General features: G+C 53.3%; 2 protein-coding genes across 2 annotated transcripts; one reads left to right on the top strand and one right to left on the bottom strand.

Moving 5' to 3' along the window:
• The first annotated feature begins 656 nt into the window (after nt 1-656).
• On the top strand, nt 657-2,005 carry LOC124741209. The gene is made up of 2 exons (XM_047248711.1): nt 657-681; nt 783-2,005. The coding sequence occupies exons 1-2, from the start codon at nt 657-659 to the stop codon at nt 2,003-2,005; spliced, it is 1,248 nt and encodes a 415-aa protein (XP_047104667.1).
• A 249-nt stretch (nt 2,006-2,254) lies between these two features.
• LOC124741208 (seminal vesicle major clotting proteins-like) lies at nt 2,255-2,809 on the bottom strand. Its single transcript, XM_047248710.1, has one exon. It carries the CDS (start codon nt 2,807-2,809, stop codon nt 2,255-2,257), a length of 555 nt encoding a protein of 184 aa, XP_047104666.1.
• Between the last annotated feature and the right edge of the window lie 15,054 nt (nt 2,810-17,863).

The raw sequence follows: 17,863 nt of genomic DNA, 5'->3' as shown, positions 1-17,863 counted from the left end.
CTCACAAGTTTTGCTGTCCACACAAGCTTTGCTGTCCTCGCAAGCTTTGCTGTCCTCGCAAGTTGTGCTGTCCTCGCAAGTTGTGCTGTCCTCTCAAGTTGTGCTGTCCTCTCGAGTTGAGCTGTCCTCTCAAGTTGAGCTGTCCTCTCAAGTTGAGCTGTCCTCTCAAGTTGAGCTGTCCTCTCAAGTTGAGGTGTCCTCTCAAGTTGAGCTGTCCTCTACAGTTCTGCTGTCCTCTACAGTTCTGCTGTCCTCTACAGTTGGACTGTCCTCTCAAGTTGAGCTGTCCTCTCAGGTTGAGGTGTCCTCTCAGCTTGAGATTTCCTCTCAAGTTGAGCTGTACACTCAAGTTGAGCTACCCTCTCAAGTTGAGCTGCCCACTCAAGTTGAGCTGCCCTCTCAAGTTGAGCTGCCCTCTCAAGTTGAGCTGCCCTCTCAAGTTGAGCTGCCCTCTGAAGTTGAGCTGCCCTTTTAAGTTGAGCTGTCCTCTTAAGTTGTGCTGTCCTCTCTAGTTGAGCTGTCCTCTCAAGTTGAGCTGTCCTCTCAAGTTGAGCTGCCCTATCAAGTTGAGCTGACCTCTCAAGTTGAGCTGCCCTCTGAAGTTGAGCTGCCCTTTTAAGTTGAGCTGTCCTCTCAAGTTGAGCTGTCCTCTCAAGATGAGATTTCCTCTCAAGTTGAGCTGTACACTCAAGTTGAGCTGCCCTCTCAAGTTGAGCTGCGTTCTCAAGTTGAGCTGCCCTCTCAAGTTGAGCTGCCCTCTGAAGTTGAGCTGCCCTTTTAAGTTGACCTGTCCTCTCAAGTTGAGCTGCTCTCGCAACCTGTGCTGTCCTCGCAAGCCGTGCTGTCCTCGCAAGCCGTGCTGTCGTCGCAATCCGTGCTGTCCTCGCAAGCCGTGCTGTCCTTGCAAGCTTTGCTGTCAGTGCAAGCTTTGCTGTCGGCGCAAGCTGTGGTGTCCTCCCAAGTTGTGCTGTCCTCGCAAGTTGTGCTGTCCTCTCAAGTTGTGCTGTCCTCTCAAATTGAGCTGTCCTCTCAAGTTGAGCTGCCCTCTCAAGTTGAGCTGCCCTCTCAAGCTGAGCTGCCCTCTGAAGTTGAGCTGCCCTCTGAAGTTGAGCTGCCCTCTCAAGTTGAGCTGCCCTCTCAAGTTGAGCTGTCCTCTCAAGTTGAATTGTCCTCTCAAGTTGAGCTGTCCTTTAAAGTTGAGCTGTCCTCTCTAGTTGAGCTGTCCTCTCAGGTTGAGCTTTCCTCTCAGGTTGAGCTGTCCTCTCAAGTTGAGCTGTCCTCGCAATCTGTGCTGTCCCCGCAAGGTGTGCTGTCCCCGCAAGCTGTGCTGTCCCCGCAAGCTGTGCTGTCCCCGCAACCTGTGTTGTCCTCGCAAGCTGTGCTGTCCCTGCAAGCTGTGCTGCTCTCTCAAGCTGTGCTGTCCGCGCAAGCCGTGCTGTCCTCGCAAGCCGTGCTGTCGTCGCAATCCGTGCTGTCTTACCAAGCCGTGCTGTCCTTGCAAGCTTTGCTGTCGGTGCAAGCTTTGCTGTCGGTGCAAGCTGTGCTGTCCGCACAAGTTGTGCTGTCCTCGCAAGTTGAGCTGTCCTCTCAAGTTGAGCTGCCCTCTGAAGTTGAGCTGCCCTCGCAAGTTGAGCTGTCCTCTCAAGTTGAGCTGTCATCTCAGGTTGAGCTGTCCTCTCAAGTTGAGCTGTCCTCTGAAGTTGAGCTGTCCTCTCAAGTTGAGCTGTCCTCTAAAGTTAAGCTGTCCTCTCAAGTTGAGCTGTCTTCTCTAGTTGATCTGTCCTCTCTAGTTGAGCTGTCCTCTCTAGTTCAGCTGTCTTTCCTAGTTGAGCTGTCCTCTCTAGTTGAGCTGTCCTCTCTAGTTGAGCTGTCCTCTCTAGTTGAGCTGTCCTCTCAAGTTGAGCTGTACACTCAAGTTGAGCTGCCCTCTCAAGTTGAGCTGCCCTCTCAAGTTGAGCTGCCCTCTCAAGTTGAGCTGCCCTCTGAAGTTGAGCTGCCCTTTTAAGTTGAGCTCTCCTCTTAAGTTGAGCTGTCCTCTCAAGTTGAGCTATCCTCTCAAGATGAGCTGTCCTCTCTAGTTGAGCTGTCCTCTCAAGTTGAGCTGTACACTCAAGTTGAGCTGCCCTCTCAAGTTGAGCTGCCCTCTCAAGTTGAGCTGCCCTCTCAAGTTGAGCTGCCCTCTGAAGTTGAGCTGCCCTTTTAAGTTGAGCTGTCCTCTTAAGTTGAGCTGTCCTCTTAAGTTGTGCTGTCCTCTCTAGTTGAGCTGTCCTCTCAAGTTGAGCTGTCCTCTCAAGTTGAGCTGCCCTATCAAGTTGAGCTGCCCTCTCAAGTTGAGCTGCCCTCTGAAGTTGAGCTGCCCTTTTAAGTTGAGCTGTCCTCTCAAGTTGAGCTGTCCTCTCAAGATGAGATTTCCTCTCAAGTTGAGCTGTACACTCAAGTTGAGCTGCCCTCTCAAGTTGAGCTGCGTTCTCAAGTTGAGCTGCCCTCTCAAGTTGACCTGCCCTCTGAAGTTGAGCTGCCCTTTTAAGTTGACCTGTCCTCTCAAGTTGAGCTGCTCTCGCAACCTGTGCTGTCCTCGCAAGCCGTGCTGTCCTCGCAAGCCGTGCTGTCGTCGCAATCCGTGCTGTCCTCGCAAGCCGTGCTGTCCTTGCAAGCTTTGCTGTCTGTGCAGGCTTTGCTGTCGGCGCAAGCTGTGGTGTCCTCCCAAGTTGTGCTGTCCTCGCAAGTTGTGCTGTCTCTCAAGTTGTGCTGTCCTCTCAAATTGAGCTGTCCTCTCAAGTTGAGCTGCCCTCTCAAGTTGAGCTGCCATCTCAAGCTGAGCTGCCCTCTGAAGTTGAACTGCCCTCTGAAGTTGAGCTGCCCTCTCAAGTTGAGCTGCCCTCTCAAGTTGAGCTGTCCTCTCAAGTTGAATTGTCCTCTCAAGTTGAGCTGTCCTCTAAAGTTGAGCTGTCCTCTCTAGTTGAGCTGTCCTCTCAGGTTGAGCTTTCCTCTCAGGTTGAGCTGTCCTCTCAAGTTGAGCTGTCCTCGCAATCTGTGCTGTCCCCGCAAGGTGTGCTGTCCCCGCAAGCTGTGCTGTCCCCGCAAGCTGTGCTGTCCCCGCAACCTGTGTTGTCCTCGCAAGCTAAGCTGTCCCTGCAAGCTGTGCTGCTCTCTCAAGCTGTGCTGTCCTCGCAAGCCGTGCTGTCCTCGCAAGCCGTGCTGTCGTCGCAATCCGTGCTGTCTTAGCAAGCCGTGCTGTCCTTGCAAGCTTTGCTGTCGGTGCAACCTTTGCTGTCGGTGCAAGCTGTGCTGTCCGCACAAGTTGTGCTGTCCTCGCAAGTTGTGCTGTCCTCTCAAGTTGAGCTGTCCTCTCTAGTTGAGCTGTCCTCTCTAGTTGAGCTGTCCTCTCAAGTTGAGCTGTCCTCTCAAGTTGAGCTGTCCTCTCAAGTTGAGCTGTCATCTCAGGTTGAGCTGTCCTCTCAAGTTGAGCTGTCCTCTCAAGTTGAGCTGTCCTCTCAAGTTGAGCTGTCCTCTAAAGTTAAGCTGTCCTCTCAAGTTGAGCTGTCTTCTCTAGTTGATCTGTCCTCTCTAGTTGAGCTGTCCTCTCTAGTTCAGCTGTCTTCCCTAGTTGAGCTGTCCTCTCTAGTTGAGCTGTCCTCTCTAGTTGAGCTGTCCTCTCTAGTTGAGCTGTCCTCTCAAGTTGAGCTGTCCTCTCAAGTTGAGATGTCATCTCAAGTTGACCTCTCCTTCAAGTTGAGCTGTCCTCTGATGTTGAGCTGTCCTCTCTAGATGAGCTGTCCTCTCTGGATGAGCTGTCCTCTCAAGTTGAGCTGTCCTCTCAAGTTGAGCTGCCCTCTGAAGTTGAGCTGTCCTCTCAAGTTAAGCTGTCCTCTGAAGTTGAGCTGTCCTCTGAAGTTCAGCTGTCCTCTTAAGTTGAGCTATCCTCGCATGCTGTGCTCTCCTCGCAAGCTGTGCTGTCCTCGCAAGCCGTGCTGTCCTTGCAAGCCATGCTGTCCTCGCAAGCTGTGCTGTCCTCGCAAGTCGTGCTGTCCTTGCAAGCCGTGCTGTCCTCACAAGCTTTGCTGTCCTCGCAAGCTTTGCTGTCCTCGCAAGTTGTGCTGTCCTCGCAAGTTGTGCTGTCCTCTCAAGTTGAGCTGTCCTCTAAAGTTGAGCTGTCCTCTCTAGCTGAGTTGTCCTCTCAGGTTGAGCTTTCCTCTCAGGTTGAGCTGTCCTCCCAAGTTGAGCTGTCCTCGCAATCTGTGCTGTCCCCGCAAGGTGTGCTGTCCCCGCAAGCTGTGCTGTCCCCACAAGCTGTGCTGACCCCGCAAGCTGTGCCGTCCCCGCAAGCTGTGCCGTCCCCGCAAGCTGTGCTGTCCCCGCCAGCTGTGCTGTCCCCACAAGCTGTGCTGTCCTCGCAAGCTGTGCTGTCCCTGCAAGCTGTGCTGCTCTCGCAAGCTGTGCTGTCCTCGCAAGCTGTGCTGTCCTCGCAGGCTGTGGTTTTCTCTCAAGCTGTGCTGTCCTAGAAAGCCGTGCTGTCCTGGCAAGCTGTGCTGTTCTCGCAAGCTTTGCTGTCCTCGCAAGTTGTGCTGTCCTCGCAAGTTGTGCTTTCCTCTCAAGTAGTGCTGGCCTCTCAAGTTGAGCTGTCCTCTCAAGTTGAGCTGTCCTCTCAAGTTGAGCTGTCCTCTCAAGTTGAGGTGTCCTCTCAAGTTGAGCTGTCCTCTACAGTTCTGCTGTCCTCTACAGTTCTGCTGTCCTCTACAGTTGGACTGTCCTCTCAAGTTGAGCTGTCCTCTCAGGTTGAGGTGTCCTCTCAGCTTGAGATTTCCTCTCAAGTTGAGCTGTACACTCAAGTTGAGCTACCCTCTCAAGTTGAGCTGCCCACTCAAGTTGAGCTGCCCTCTCAAGTTGAGCTGCCCTCTCAAGTTGAGCTGCCCTCTCAAGTTGAGCTGCCCTCTGAAGTTGAGCTGCCCTTTTAAGTTGAGCTGTCCTCTTAAGTTGTGCTGTCCTCTCTAGTTGAGCTGTCCTCTCAAGTTGAGCTGTCCTCTCAAGTTGAGCTGCCCTATCAAGTTGAGCTGCCCTCTCAAGTTGAGCTGCCCTCTGAAGTTGAGCTGCCCTTTTAAGTTGAGCTGTCCTCTCAAGTTGAGCTGTCCTCTCAAGATGAGATTTCCTCTCAAGTTGAGCTGTACACTCAAGTTGAGCTGCCCTCTCAAGTTGAGCTGCGTTCTCAAGTTGAGCTGCCCTCTCAAGTTGAGCTGCCCTCTGAAGTTGAGCTGCCCTTTTAAGTTGACCTGTCCTCTCAAGTTGAGCTGCTCTCGCAACCTGTGCTGTCCTCGCAAGCCGTGCTGTCCTCGCAAGCCGTGCTGTCGTCGCAATCCGTGCTGTCCTCGCAAGCCGTGCTGTCCTTGCAAGCTTTGCTGTCAGTGCAAGCTTTGCTGTCGGCGCAAGCTGTGGTGTCCTCCCAAGTTGTGCTGTCCTCGCAAGTTGTGCTGTCCTCTCAAGTTGTGCTGTCCTCTCAAATTGAGCTGTCCTCTCAAGTTGAGCTGCCCTCTCAAGTTGAGCTGCCCTCTCAAGCTGAGCTGCCCTCTGAAGTTGAGCTGCCCTCTGAAGTTGAGCGGCCCTCTCAAGTTGAGCTGCCCTCTCAAGTTGAGCTGTCCTCTCAAGTTGAATTGTCCTCTCAAGTTGAGCTGTCCTTTAAAGTTGAGCTGTCCTCTCTAGTTGAGCTGTCCTCTCAGGTTGAGCTTTCCTCTCAGGTTGAGCTGTCCTCTCAAGTTGAGCTGTCCTCGCAATCTGTGCTGTCCCCGCAAGGTGTGCTGTCCCCGCAAGCTGTGCTGTCCCCGCAAGCTGTGCTGTCCCCGCAACCTGTGTTGTCCTCGCAAGCTGTGCTGTCCCTGCAAGCTGTGCTGCTCTCTCAAGCTGTGCTGTCCGCGCAAGCCGTGCTGTCCTCGCAAGCCGTGCTGTCGTCGCAATCCGTGCTGTCTTAGCAAGCCGTGCTGTCCTTGCAAGCTTTGCTGTCGGTGCAAGCTTTGCTGTCGGTGCAAGCTGTGCTGTCCGCACAAGTTGTGCTGTCCTCGCAAGTTGAGCTGTCCTCTCAAGTTGAGCTGCCCTCTGAAGTTGAGCTGCCCTCGCAAGTTGAGCTGTCCTCTCAAGTTGAGCTGTCATCTCAGGTTGAGCTGTCCTCTCAAGTTGAGCTGTCCTCTGAAGTTGAGCTGTCCTCTCAAGTTGAGCTGTCCTATAAAGTTAAGCTGTCCTCTCAAGTTGAGCTGTCTTCTCTAGTTGATCTGTCCTCTCTAGTTGAGCTGTCCTCTCTAGTTCAGCTGTCTTTCCTAGTTGAGCTGTCCTCTCTAGTTGAGCTGTCCTCTCTAGTTGAGCTGTCCTCTCTAGTTGAGCTGTCCTCTCAAGTTGAGCTGTCCTCTCAAGTTGAGCTGCCCTATCAAGTTGAGCTGCCCTCTCAAGTTGAGCTGCCCTCTGAAGTTGAGCTGCCCTTTTAAGTTGAGCTCTCCTCTTAAGTTGAGCTGTCCTCTCAAGTTGAGCTATCCTCTCAAGATGAGCTGTCCTCTCTAGTTGAGCTGTCCTCTCAAGTTGAGCTGTACACTCAAGTTGAGCTGCCCTCTCAAGTTGAGCTGCCCTCTCAAGTTGAGCTGCCCTCTCAAGTTGAGCTGCCCTCTGAAGTTGAGCTGCCCTTTTAAGTTGAGCTGTCCTCTTAAGTTGAGCTGTCCTCTTAAGTTGTGCTGTCCTCTCTAGTTGAGCTGTCCTCTCAAGTTGAGCTGTCCTCTCAAGTTGAGCTGCCCTATCAAGTTGAGCTGCCCTCTCAAGTTGAGCTGCCCTCTGAAGTTGAGCTGCCCTTTTAAGTTGAGCTGTCCTCTCAAGTTGAGCTGTCCTCTCAAGATGAGATTTCCTCTCAAGTTGAGCTGTACACTCAAGTTGAGCTGCCCTCTCAAGTTGAGCTGCGTTCTCAAGTTGAGCTGCCCTCTCAAGTTGACCTGCCCTCTGAAGTTGAGCTGCCCTTTTAAGTTGACCTGTCCTCTCAAGTTGAGCTGCTCTCGCAACCTGTGCTGTCCTCGCAAGCCGTGCTGTCCTCGCAAGCCGTGCTGTCGTCGCAATCCGTGCTGTCCTCGCAAGCCGTGTGGTCCTTGCAAGCTTTGCTGTCTGTGCAGGCTTTGCTGTCGGCGCAAGCTGTGGTGTCCTCCCAAGTTGTGCTGTCCTCGCAAGTTGTGCTGTCCTCTCAAGTTGTGCTGTCCTCTCAAATTGAGCTGTCCTCTCAAGTTGAGCTGCCCTCTCAAGTTGAGCTGCCATCTCAAGCTGAGCTGCCCTCTGAAGTTGAACTGCCCTCTGAAGTTGAGCTGCCCTCTCAAGTTGAGCTGCCCTCTCAAGTTGAGCTGTCCTCTCAAGTTGAATTGTCCTCTCAAGTTGAGCTGTCCTCTAAAGTTGAGCTGTCCTCTCTAGTTGAGCTGTCCTCTCAGGTTGAGCTTTCCTCTCAGGTTGAGCTGTCCTCTCAAGTTGAGCTGTCCTCGCAATCTGTGCTGTCCCCGCAAGGTGTGCTGTCCCCGCAAGCTGTGCTGTCCCCGCAAGCTGTGCTGTCCCCGCAACCTGTGTTGTCCTCGCAAGCTGTGCTGTCCCTGCAAGCTGTGCTGCTCTCTCAAGCTGTGCTGTCCTCGCAAGCCGTGCTGTCCTCGCAAGCCGTGCTGTCGTCGCAATCCGTGCTGTCTTAGCAAGCCGTGCTGTCCTTGCAAGCTTTGCTGTCGGTGCAAGCTTTGCTGTCGGTGCAAGCTGTGCTGTCCGCACAAGTTGTGCTGTCCTCGCAAGTTGTGCTGTCCTCTCAAGTTGAGCTGTCCTCTCTAGTTGAGCTGTCCTCTCTAGTTGAGCTGTCCTCTCAAGTTGAGCTGTCCTCTCAAGTTGAGCTGTCCTCTCAAGTTGAGCTGTCATCTCAGGTTGAGCTGTCCTCTCAAGTTGAGCTGTCCTCTCAAGTTGAGCTGTCCTCTCAAGTTGAGCTGTCCTCTAAAGTTAAGCTGTCCTCTCAAGTTGAGCTGTCTTCTCTAGTTGATCTGTCCTCTCTAGTTGAGCTGTCCTCTCTAGTTCAGCTGTCTTCCCTAGTTGAGCTGTCCTCTCTAGTTGAGCTGTCCTCTCTAGTTGAGCTGTCCTCTCTAGTTGAGCTGTCCTCTCAAGTTGAGCTGTCCTCTCAAGTTGAGATGTCATCTCAAGTTGACCTCTCCTTCAAGTTGAGCTGTCCTCTGATGTTGAGCTGTCCTCTCTAGATGAGCTGTCCTCTCTGGATGAGCTGTCCTCTCAAGTTGAGCTGTCCTCTCAAGTTGAGCTGCCCTCTGAAGTTGAGCTGTCCTCTCAAGTTAAGCTGTCCTCTGAAGTTGAGCTGTCCTCTGAAGTTCAGCTGTCCTCTTAAGTTGAGCTATCCTCGCATGCTGTGCTCTCCTCGCAAGCTGTGCTGTCCTCGCAAGCCGTGCTGTCCTTGCAAGCCATGCTGTCCTCGCAAGCTGTGCTGTCCTCGCAAGTCGTGCTGTCCTTGCAAGCCGTGCTGTCCTCACAAGCTTTGCTGTCCTCGCAAGCTTTGCTGTCCTCGCAAGTTGTGCTGTCCTCGCAAGTTGTGCTGTCCTCTCAAGTTGAGCTGTCCTCTAAAGTTGAGCTGTCCTCTCTAGCTGAGTTGTCCTCTCAGGTTGAGCTTTCCTCTCAGGTTGAGCTGTCCTCCCAAGTTGAGCTGTCCTCGCAATCTGTGCTGTCCTCGCAAGCTGTGCTGTCCTCGCAAGCTGTGCTGTCCTTGCAAGCTGTGCTGTCCTCACAAGCAGTGATGTCCTCGCAAGCTGTGCTGTCCTCGCAAGCTGTGCTGTCCTCACAACCTGTGCTGTCCTCGCAACCCGTGCTGTCCTCGCAAGCCGTGCTGTCCTCGCCAGCCGACCTGTCCTCGCAAATCGTACTGTCCTCGCTAGCCGTGCTGTCCTCACAAGCTGTGCTGTCCTTGCAAGCTTTGCTATCATCGCAACTTGTGCTGTCCTCTCAAGTAGTGCTGTCCTCTCAAGTTGAGCTGTCCTCGCAAGTTGAGCTCTCCTTGCAAGCTGCGCTGTCCTCGCAAGCTGTGCTGTCCTCGCAAGCTGTGCCGTCCTCGCAAGCTGTGCTGTCCTCCCAAGTTGTGCTGTTAGTGCAAGTTGTGCTGTCCTCGCAAGTTGTACTGTCCTCTCAAGTTGTGCTGCCCTCTCAAGTTGTGCTGTCCTCCCAAGTTGTGCTGTCCTCTCAAGTGTAGCTGTCCTCTCAAGTTGAGCTGACCTCTCAATATGAGCTGTCCTCTCAAGTTGAGCTGTCCTCTCAAATCGAGCTGTCCTCTCAAGTTGAGCTGTCCTCTCAAATTGAGCTGTCCTCTCAAGTTGAGGTATCTTCTCAAGTTGAGGTGTCCTTTCAAGTTGAGGTGTCCTCTCAGGTTGAGGTGTCCTCTCAAAATGAGGTGTCCTCTCAAGTTGAGCTATCCTCTCAAGTTGAGGTGTCCTCTCAAGTTGAGCTGTCCTCTCAAGTAGAGCTGTCCTCTCAAGTAGAGCTGTCCTCTCAAGTTGAGCTATCCGCTCTAGTGGAGCTGTCCTCTCAAGTTGAGCTGTCCTCTCAAGTTGTGCTGTTGTCTCAAACTGAGCTGTCGTCTCAAGTTGAGCCGTCCTCACAAGTTGAGCTGTCTTCTCAAGTTGTGCTCTCCTCTCAAGTTGAGCTGTCCTGGCAGGTTGAGCTGTTCTCGTAAGTCTAGCTGTCCTAGCAAGTTGAGCTGTCCTCGCCAGTTGATCTGTCCTCTCAAGTTGATCTGTCCTCTCTAGTTGATCTGTCCTCTCTAGTTGAGCACTCCTCTCAAGTTTAGCTGTCCCCGCAAGCTGTGCTGTCCCCACAAGGTGTGCTGTTCTCGCAAGCTATGCTGTCCTCGCAAGCTGTGCTGTCCTCGCAAGCTGTGCAGTTCTCGCAAGCTATGCTGTCCTCACAAGCTGTGCTGTCCTCGCAATCTGTGCTGTCCTCGCAAGCTGTGCTGTCCTCGCAAGCTGTGCTGTCCTCACAAGATGTGCTCTCCTCGCAAGCTGTGCAGTCCTTGCAAGCTGTGCTGTCTTCGCAAGCTGTGCTGTCCACGCAAGCTGTGCTGTCCTCGCAAGCTGTGCTGTCATCGGAAGCTTTGCTGTCCTCGGAAGCTGTGCTGTCCTCGGAAGCTGTGCTGTCCTTGAAAGCTTTGCTGTCCTCGCAATCTGTCCTGTCCTCACAACCTGTGCTGTCCTCGCAAGCCATGCTGTCCTCGCTTGCCGTGCTGTCCTCGCAACCCGTGCTGTCCTCGCAACCCGTGCTGTCCTCACACGCCGTGCTGTCCACGCAAGCCGTGCTGTCCTTGCAAGCCGTGCTGTCCTGGAAAGGCGTGCTGTCCTCGCAAGCCGTGCTGTCATCACAAACTTTGCTGTCCTCTCAAGCTTTGCTGTCCTCACAAGCTTTGCTGTCCTCGCAAGTTGTGCTGTCCTCGCAAGTTGTGCTGTCCTCTCAAGTTGAGCTGTCCTCTCAAGTTGAGCTGTCCTCTCTAGTTGAGCTGTTCTCTCACGTTGAGCTGTCCTCACAAGTTGAGCTGTTCTCTCAAGTTGAGCTGTCCTATCAAGCAGTGCTGTCCTCGCAAGCTGTGCTGTCCTCGCAAACTGTGCTGTCCTCGCAAGCTGTGCTGTCCTCACAAGCTGTGCTGTCCTCGCAAGCTGTGCTGTCCTCACAAGCCGTGCTGTCCTTGCAAGCTGTGCTGTCCTCGCAAGCTGTGCTGTCCTCGCAAGCTGTGCAGTCCTCACAAGCTGTGCTGTCCTCGCAAGCTGTGCTGTCCTAGAAAGCCGTGCTGTCCCGGCAAGCTGTGCTGTCCTCACAAGCTTTGCTGTCCTCGCAAGTTGTGCTTTCCTCTCAAGTAGTGCTGTCCTCTCAAGTTGAGCTGTCCTCTCAAGTTAAGCTGTCCTCTCAGGCTGAGCTGTCCTCTCAAGTTGAGCTGTCCTGTCAAGTTGAGCTGTCCTCTCAAGTTGTGCTGTCCTTTCATGTTGTGCCGTCCTCTCAAGTTGAGCTGTCTTCTCAAGTTGAGCTGTCCTCTCAAGTTGAGCTGTCCTCTCAACTTGAGCTGTCCTCTCAAGTTGAGCTGTCCTCTCAAGTTGAGCTGTCCTCTCAACTTGAGCTGTCCTCTCAACTTGAGCTGACCTCTCAAGTTGCGCTGTCTTCTCTAGTTGAGCTGTCCTCTCAACTTGAGCTGTCCTCTGAAGTTGAGCTGTCCTCTGAAGTTGAGCTGTCCTCTCAAGTTAAGCTGTCCTCTCAAGTTGAGCTGTCCTCTCAAGTTGAGATGTCCTCTTAAGTTGACCTCTCCTTCAAGTTGAGCTGTCCTCTGATGTTGAGCTGTCCTCTCTAGATGAGCTGTCTTCTCCAGATGAGCTGTCCTCTCTAGATGAGCTGTCCTCTCAAGTTGAGCTGTCCTCTCAAGTTGAGCTGTCCTCTCAAGTTAAGCTGTCCACTCAAGTTGAGCTGTCCTCTCAAGTTGAGCTGTCCTCTCAAGTTGAGCTGTCCTCTCAAAATGAGCTGTCCTTGCAAGCCGTGCTGTCCTCGCAAGCCATGCTGTCCTTGCAAGCCGTGCTGTCCTTGCAAGCCGTGCTGTCCTCGCAAGCTGTGCTGTCCTCGCAAGCCGTGCTGTCCTCGCAAGCCGTGCTGTCCTCGGAAGACGTGCTGTCCACGCAAGCCTTGCTGTCCTCGCAAGCCATGCTGTCATCACAAACTTTGCTGTCCTCTCAAGCTTTGCTGTCCTCGCAAGCTTTGCTGTCCTCGCAAGTTGTGCTGTCCTCGCAAGTTGTGCTGTCCTCTCAAGTTGAGCTGTCCTCTCAAGTTGAGCTGTCCTCTACAGTTGAGCTGTCCTCTACAGTTGGACTGTCCTCTCAAGTTGAGCTGTCCTCTCAGGTTGAGGTGTCCTCTCAGGTTGAGATTTCCTCTCAAGTTGAGCTGCCCTCTCAAGTTGAGCTGCCCTCTCAAGTTGAGCTGCCCTCTCAAGTTGAGCTGCCCTCCCAAGTTGAGCTGTCCTCTCAAGTTGAGCTGTCCTCTCAAGTTGAGCTGTCCTCTCAAGATGAGCTGCCCTCTCTAGTTGAGCTGTCCTCTCAAGTTGAGCTGTCCTCTCAAGTTGAGCTGTCCTCTCAAGTTGAGATGTCCTCTCAAGTTGACCTCTCCTTCAAGTTGAGCTGTCCTCTGATGTTGAGCTGTCCTCTCTAGATGAGCTGTCCTCTGTAGATGAGCTGTCCTCTCAAGTTGAGCTGTCCTCTCAAGTTGAGCTGCCCTCTCAAGTTGAGCTGTCCTCTCAAGTTAAGCTGTCCTCTCAAGTTGAGCTGTCCTCTCAGGTTGAGCTGTCCTCTCAAGTTGAGCTGTCCTCTCAAGTTGAGCTGTCCTCTCAAGTTGAGCTGTCCTCGCAAGCCGTGCTGTCCTCGCAAGTTGTGCTGTCATCGCAAGCTGTGCTGTCCTTGCAAGCCGTGCTGTCCTTGCAAGCCGTGCTGTCCTCGCAAGCTGTGCTGTCCTCGCAAGCCGTGCTGTCCTCGCAAGCCGTGCTGTCCTCGGAAGACGTGCTGTCCACGCAAGCCTTGCTGTCCTCGCAAGCCATGCTGTCATCACAAACTTTGCTGTCCTCTCAAGCTTTGCTGTCCTCGCAAGCTTTGCTGTCCTCGCAAGTTGTGCTGTCCTCGCAAGTTGTGCTGTCCTCTCAAGTTGAGCTGTCCTCTCAAGTTGAGCTGTCCTCTACAGTTGAGCTGTCCTCTACAGTTGGACTGTCCTCTCAAGTTGAGCTGTCCTCTCAGGTTGAGGTGTCCTCTCAGGTTGAGATTTCCTCTCAAGTTGAGCTGCCCTCTCAAGTTGAGCTGCCCTCTCAAGTTGAGCTGCCCTCTCAAGTTGAGCTGCCCTCCCAAGTTGAGCTGTCCTCTCAAGTTGAGCTGTCCTCTCAAGTTGAGCTGTCCTCTCAAGATGAGCTGCCCTCTCTAGTTGAGCTGTCCTCTCAAGTTGAGCTGTCCTCTCAAGTTGAGCTGTCCTCTCAAGTTGAGATGTCCTCTCAAGTTGACCTCTCCTTCAAGTTGAGCTGTCCTCTGATGTTGAGCTGTCCTCTCTAGATGAGCTGTCCTCTGTAGATGAGCTGTCCTCTCAAGTTGAGCTGTCCTCTCAAGTTGAGCTGCCCTCTCAAGTTGAGCTGTCCTCTCAAGTTAAGCTGTCCTCTCAAGTTGAGCTGTCCTCTCAGGTTGAGCTGTCCTCTCAAGTTGAGCTGTCCTCTCAAGTTGAGCTGTCCTCTCAAGTTGAGCTGTCCTCGCAAGCCGTGCTGTCCTCGCAAGTTGTGCTGTCATCGCAAGCTGTGCTATCCTCGCAAGCTGTGCTGTCCTCGCAAGCTGTGCTGTCCTCGCAAGCTGTGCTGTCCTAGCAAGCCGAGCTGTCCTCGCAAGCCGTGCTGTCCTCGCAAGCCATGCTGTCCTCACAAGCCGTGCTGTCCTCGTAAGCCGTGCTGTCCTCGGAAGCCATGCTGTCCACGCAAGCCTTGCTGTCCTCGCAAGCCGTGCTGTCCTCACAAGTTTTGCTGTCCACACAAGCTTTGCTGTCCTCGCAAGCTTTGCTGTCCTCGCAAGTTGTGCTGTCCTCGCAAGTTGTGCTGTCCTCTCAAGTTGTGCTGTCCTCTCGAGTTGAGCTGTCCTCTCAAGTTGAGCTGTCCTCTCAAGTTGAGCTGTCCTCTCAAGTTGAGCTGTCCTCTCAAGTTGAGGTGTCCTCTCAAGTTGAGCTGTCCTCTACAGTTCTGCTGTCCTCTACAGTTCTGCTGTCCTCTACAGTTGGACTGTCCTCTCAAGTTGAGCTGTCCTCTCAGGTTGAGGTGTCCTCTCAGCTTGAGATTTCCTCTCAAGTTGAGCTGTACACTCAAGTTGAGCTACCCTCTCAAGTTGAGCTGCCCACTCAAGTTGAGCTGCCCTCTCAAGTTGAGCTGCCCTCTCAAGTTGAGCTGCCCTCTCAAGTTGAGCTGCCCTCTGAAGTTGAGCTGCCCTTTTAAGTTGAGCTGTCCTCTTAAGTTGTGCTGTCCTCTCTAGTTGAGCTGTCCTCTCAAGTTGAGCTGTCCTCTCAAGTTGAGCTGCCCTATCAAGTTGAGCTGCCCTCTCAAGTTGAGCTGCCCTCTGAAGTTGAGCTGCCCTTTTAAGTTGAGCTGTCCTCTCAAGTTGAGCTGTCCTCTCAAGATGAGATTTCCTCTCAAGTTGAGCTGTACACTCAAGTTGAGCTGCCCTCTCAAGTTGAGCTGCGTTCTCAAGTTGAGCTGCCCTCTCAAGTTGAGCTGCCCTCTGAAGTTGAGCTGCCCTTTTAAGTTGACCTGTCCTCTCAAGTTGAGCTGCTCTCGCAACCTGTGCTGTCCTCGCAAGCCGTGCTGTCCTCGCAAGCCGTGCTGTCGTCGCAATCCGTGCTGTCCTCGCAAGCCGTGCTGTCCTTGCAAGCTTTGCTGTCAGTGCAAGCTTTGCTGTCGGCGCAAGCTGTGGTGTCCTCCCAAGTTGTGCTGTCCTCGCAAGTTGTGCTGTCCTCTCAAGTTGTGCTGTCCTCTCAAATTGAGCTGTCCTCTCAAGTTGAGCTGCCCTCTCAAGTTGAGCTGCCCTCTCAAGCTGAGCTGCCCTCTGAAGTTGAGCTGCCCTCTGAAGTTGAGCTGCCCTCTCAAGTTGAGCTGCCCTCTCAAGTTGAGCTGTCCTCTCAAGTTGAATTGTCCTCTCAAGTTGAGCTGTCCTTTAAAGTTGAGCTGTCCTCTCTAGTTGAGCTGTCCTCTCAGGTTGAGCTTTCCTCTCAGGTTGAGCTGTCCTCTCAAGTTGAGCTGTCCTCGCAATCTGTGCTGTCCCCGCAAGGTGTGCTGTCCCCGCAAGCTGTGCTGTCCCCGCAAGCTGTGCTGTCCCCGCAACCTGTGTTGTCCTCGCAAGCTGTGCTGTCCCTGCAAGCTGTGCTGCTCTCTCAAGCTGTGCTGTCCGCGCAAGCCGTGCTGTCCTCGCAAGCCGTGCTGTCGTCGCAATCCGTGCTGTCTTAGCAAGCCGTGCTGTCCTTGCAAGCTTTGCTGTCGGTGCAAGCTTTGCTGTCGGTGCAAGCTGTGCTGTCCGCACAAGTTGTGCTGTCCTCGCAAGTTGAGCTGTCCTCTCAAGTTGAGCTGCCCTCTGAAGTTGAGCTGCCCTCGCAAGTTGAGCTGTCCTCTCAAGTTGAGCTGTCATCTCAGGTTGAGCTGTCCTCTCAAGTTGAGCTGTCCTCTGAAGTTGAGCTGTCCTCTCAAGTTGAGCTGTCCTCTAAAGTTAAGCTGTCCTCTCAAGTTGAGCTGTCTTCTCTAGTTGATCTGTCCTCTCTAGTTGAGCTGTCCTCTCTAGTTCAGCTGTCTTTCCTAGTTGAGCTGTCCTCTCTAGTTGAGCTGTCCTCTCTAGTTGAGCTGTCCTCTCTAGTTGAGCTGTCCTCTCAAGTTGAGCTGTCCTCTCAAGTTGAGCTGCCCTATCAAGTTGAGCTGCCCTCTCAAGTTGAGCTGCCCTCTGAAGTTGAGCTGCCCTTTTAAGTTGAGCTCTCCTCTTAAGTTGAGCTGTCCTCTCAAGTTGAGCTATCCTCTCAAGATGAGCTGTCCTCTCTAGTTGAGCTGTCCTCTCAAGTTGAGCTGTACACTCAAGTTGAGCTGCCCTCTCAAGTTGAGCTGCCCTCTCAAGTTGAGCTGCCCTCTCAAGTTGAGCTGCCCTCTGAAGTTGAGCTGCCCTTTTAAGTTGAGCTGTCCTCTTAAGTTGAGCTGTCCTCTTAAGTTGTGCTGTCCTCTCTAGTTGAGCTGTCCTCTCAAGTTGAGCTGTCCTCTCAAGTTGAGCTGCCCTATCAAGTTGAGCTGCCCTCTCAAGTTGAGCTGCCCTCTGAAGTTGAGCTGCCCTTTTAAGTTGAGCTGTCCTCTCAAGTTGAGCTGTCCTCTCAAGATGAGATTTCCTCTCAAGTTGAGCTGTACACTCAAGTTGAGCTGCCCTCTCAAGTTGAGCTGCGTTCTCAAGTTGAGCTGCCCTCTCAAGTTGACCTGCCCTCTGAAGTTGAGCTGCCCTTTTAAGTTGACCTGTCCTCTCAAGTTGAGCTGCTCTCGCAACCTGTGCTGTCCTCGCAAGCCGTGCTGTCGTCGCAATCCGTGCTGTCCTCGCAAGCCGTGCTGTCCTTGCAAGCTTTGCTGTCTGTGCAGGCTTTGCTGTCGGCGCAAGCTGTGGTGTCCTCCCAAGTTGTGCTGTCCTCGCAAGTTGTGCTGTCCTCTCAAGTTGTGCTGTCCTCTCAAATTGAGCTGTCCTCTCAAGCTGAGCTGCCCTCTCAAGTTGAGCTGCCATCTCAAGCTGAGCTGCCCTCTGAAGTTGAACTGCCCTCTGAAGTTGAGCTGCCCTCTCAAGTTGAGCTGCCCTCTCAAGTTGAGCTGTCCTCTCAAGTTGAATTGTCCTCTCAAGTTGAGCTGTCCTCTAAAGTTGAGCTGTCCTCTCTAGTTGAGCTGTCCTCTCAGGTTGAGCTTTCCTCTCAGGTTGAGCTGTCCTCTCAAGTTGAGCTGTCCTCGCAATCTGTGCTGTCCCCGCAAGGTGTGCTGTCCCCGCAAGCTGTGCTGTCCCCGCAAGCTGTGCTGTCCCCGCAACCTGTGTTGTCCTCGCAAGCTGTGCTGTCCCTGCAAGCTGTGCTGCTCTCTCAAGCTGTGCTGTCCTCGCAAGCCGTGCTGTCCTCGCAAGCCGTGCTGTCGTCGCAATCCGTGCTGTCTTAGCAAGCCGTGCTGTCCTTGCAAGCTTTGCTGTCGGTGCAAGCTTTGCTGTCGGTGCAAGCTGTGCTGTCCGCACAAGTTGTGCTGTCCTCGCAAGTTGTGCTGTCCTCTCAAGTTGAGCTGTCCTCTCTAGTTGAGCTGTCCTCTCTAGTTGAGCTGTCCTCTCAAGTTGAGCTGTCCTCTCAAGTTGAGCTGTCCTCTCAAGTTGAGCTGTCATCTCAGGTTGAGCTGTCCTCTCAAGTTGAGCTGTCCTCTCAAGTTGAGCTGTCCTCTCAAGTTGAGCTGTCCTCTAAAGTTAAGCTGTCCTCTCAAGTTGAGCTGTCTTCTCTAGTTGATCTGTCCTCTCTAGTTGAGCTGTCCTCTCTAGTTCAGCTGTCTTCCCTAGTTGAGCTGTCCTCTCTAGTTGAGCTGTCCTCTCTAGTTGAGCTGTCCTCTCTAGTTGAGCTGTCCTCTCAAGTTGAGCTGTCCTCTCAAGTTGAGATGTCATCTCAAGTTGACCTCTCCTTCAAGTTGAGCTGTCCTCTGATGTTGAGCTGTCCTCTCTAGATGAGCTGTCCTCTCTGGATGAGCTGTCCTCTCAAGTTGAGCTGTCCTCTCAAGTTGAGCTGCCCTCTGAAGTTGAGCTGTCCTCTCAAGTTAAGCTGTCCTCTGAAGTTGAGCTGTCCTCTGAAGTTCAGCTGTCCTCTTAAGTTGAGCTATCCTCGCATGCTGTGCTCTCCTCGCAAGCTGCGCTGTCCTCGCAAGCCGTGCTGTCCTTGCAAGCCATGCTGTCCTCGCAAGCTGTGCTGTCCTCGCAAGTCGTGCTGTCCTTGCAAGCCGTGCTGTCCTCACAAGCTTTGCTGTCCTCACAAGCAGTGATGTCCTCGCAAGCTGTGCTGTCCTCGCAAGCTGTGCTGTCCTCACAACCTGTGCTGTCCTCGCAACCCGTGCTGTCCTCGCAAGCCGTGCTGTCCTCGCCAGCCGACCTGTCCTCGCAAATCGTACTGTCCTCGCTAGCCGTGCTGTCCTCACAAGCTGTGCTGTCCTTGCAAGCTTTGCTATCATCGCAACTTGTGCTGTCCTCTCAAGTAGTGCTGTCCTCTCAAGTTGAGCTGTCCTCGCAAGTTGAGCTCTCCTTGCAAGCTGCGCTGTCCTCGCAAGCTGTGC

The sequence above is a fragment of the Schistocerca piceifrons genome, unplaced genomic scaffold (assembly GCF_021461385.2).
Source record: "Schistocerca piceifrons isolate TAMUIC-IGC-003096 unplaced genomic scaffold, iqSchPice1.1 HiC_scaffold_1883, whole genome shotgun sequence".
Taxonomy (NCBI): Eukaryota; Metazoa; Arthropoda; class Insecta; order Orthoptera; family Acrididae; genus Schistocerca; species Schistocerca piceifrons.
This window is presented reverse-complemented; position numbering and strand designations above follow the sequence as displayed.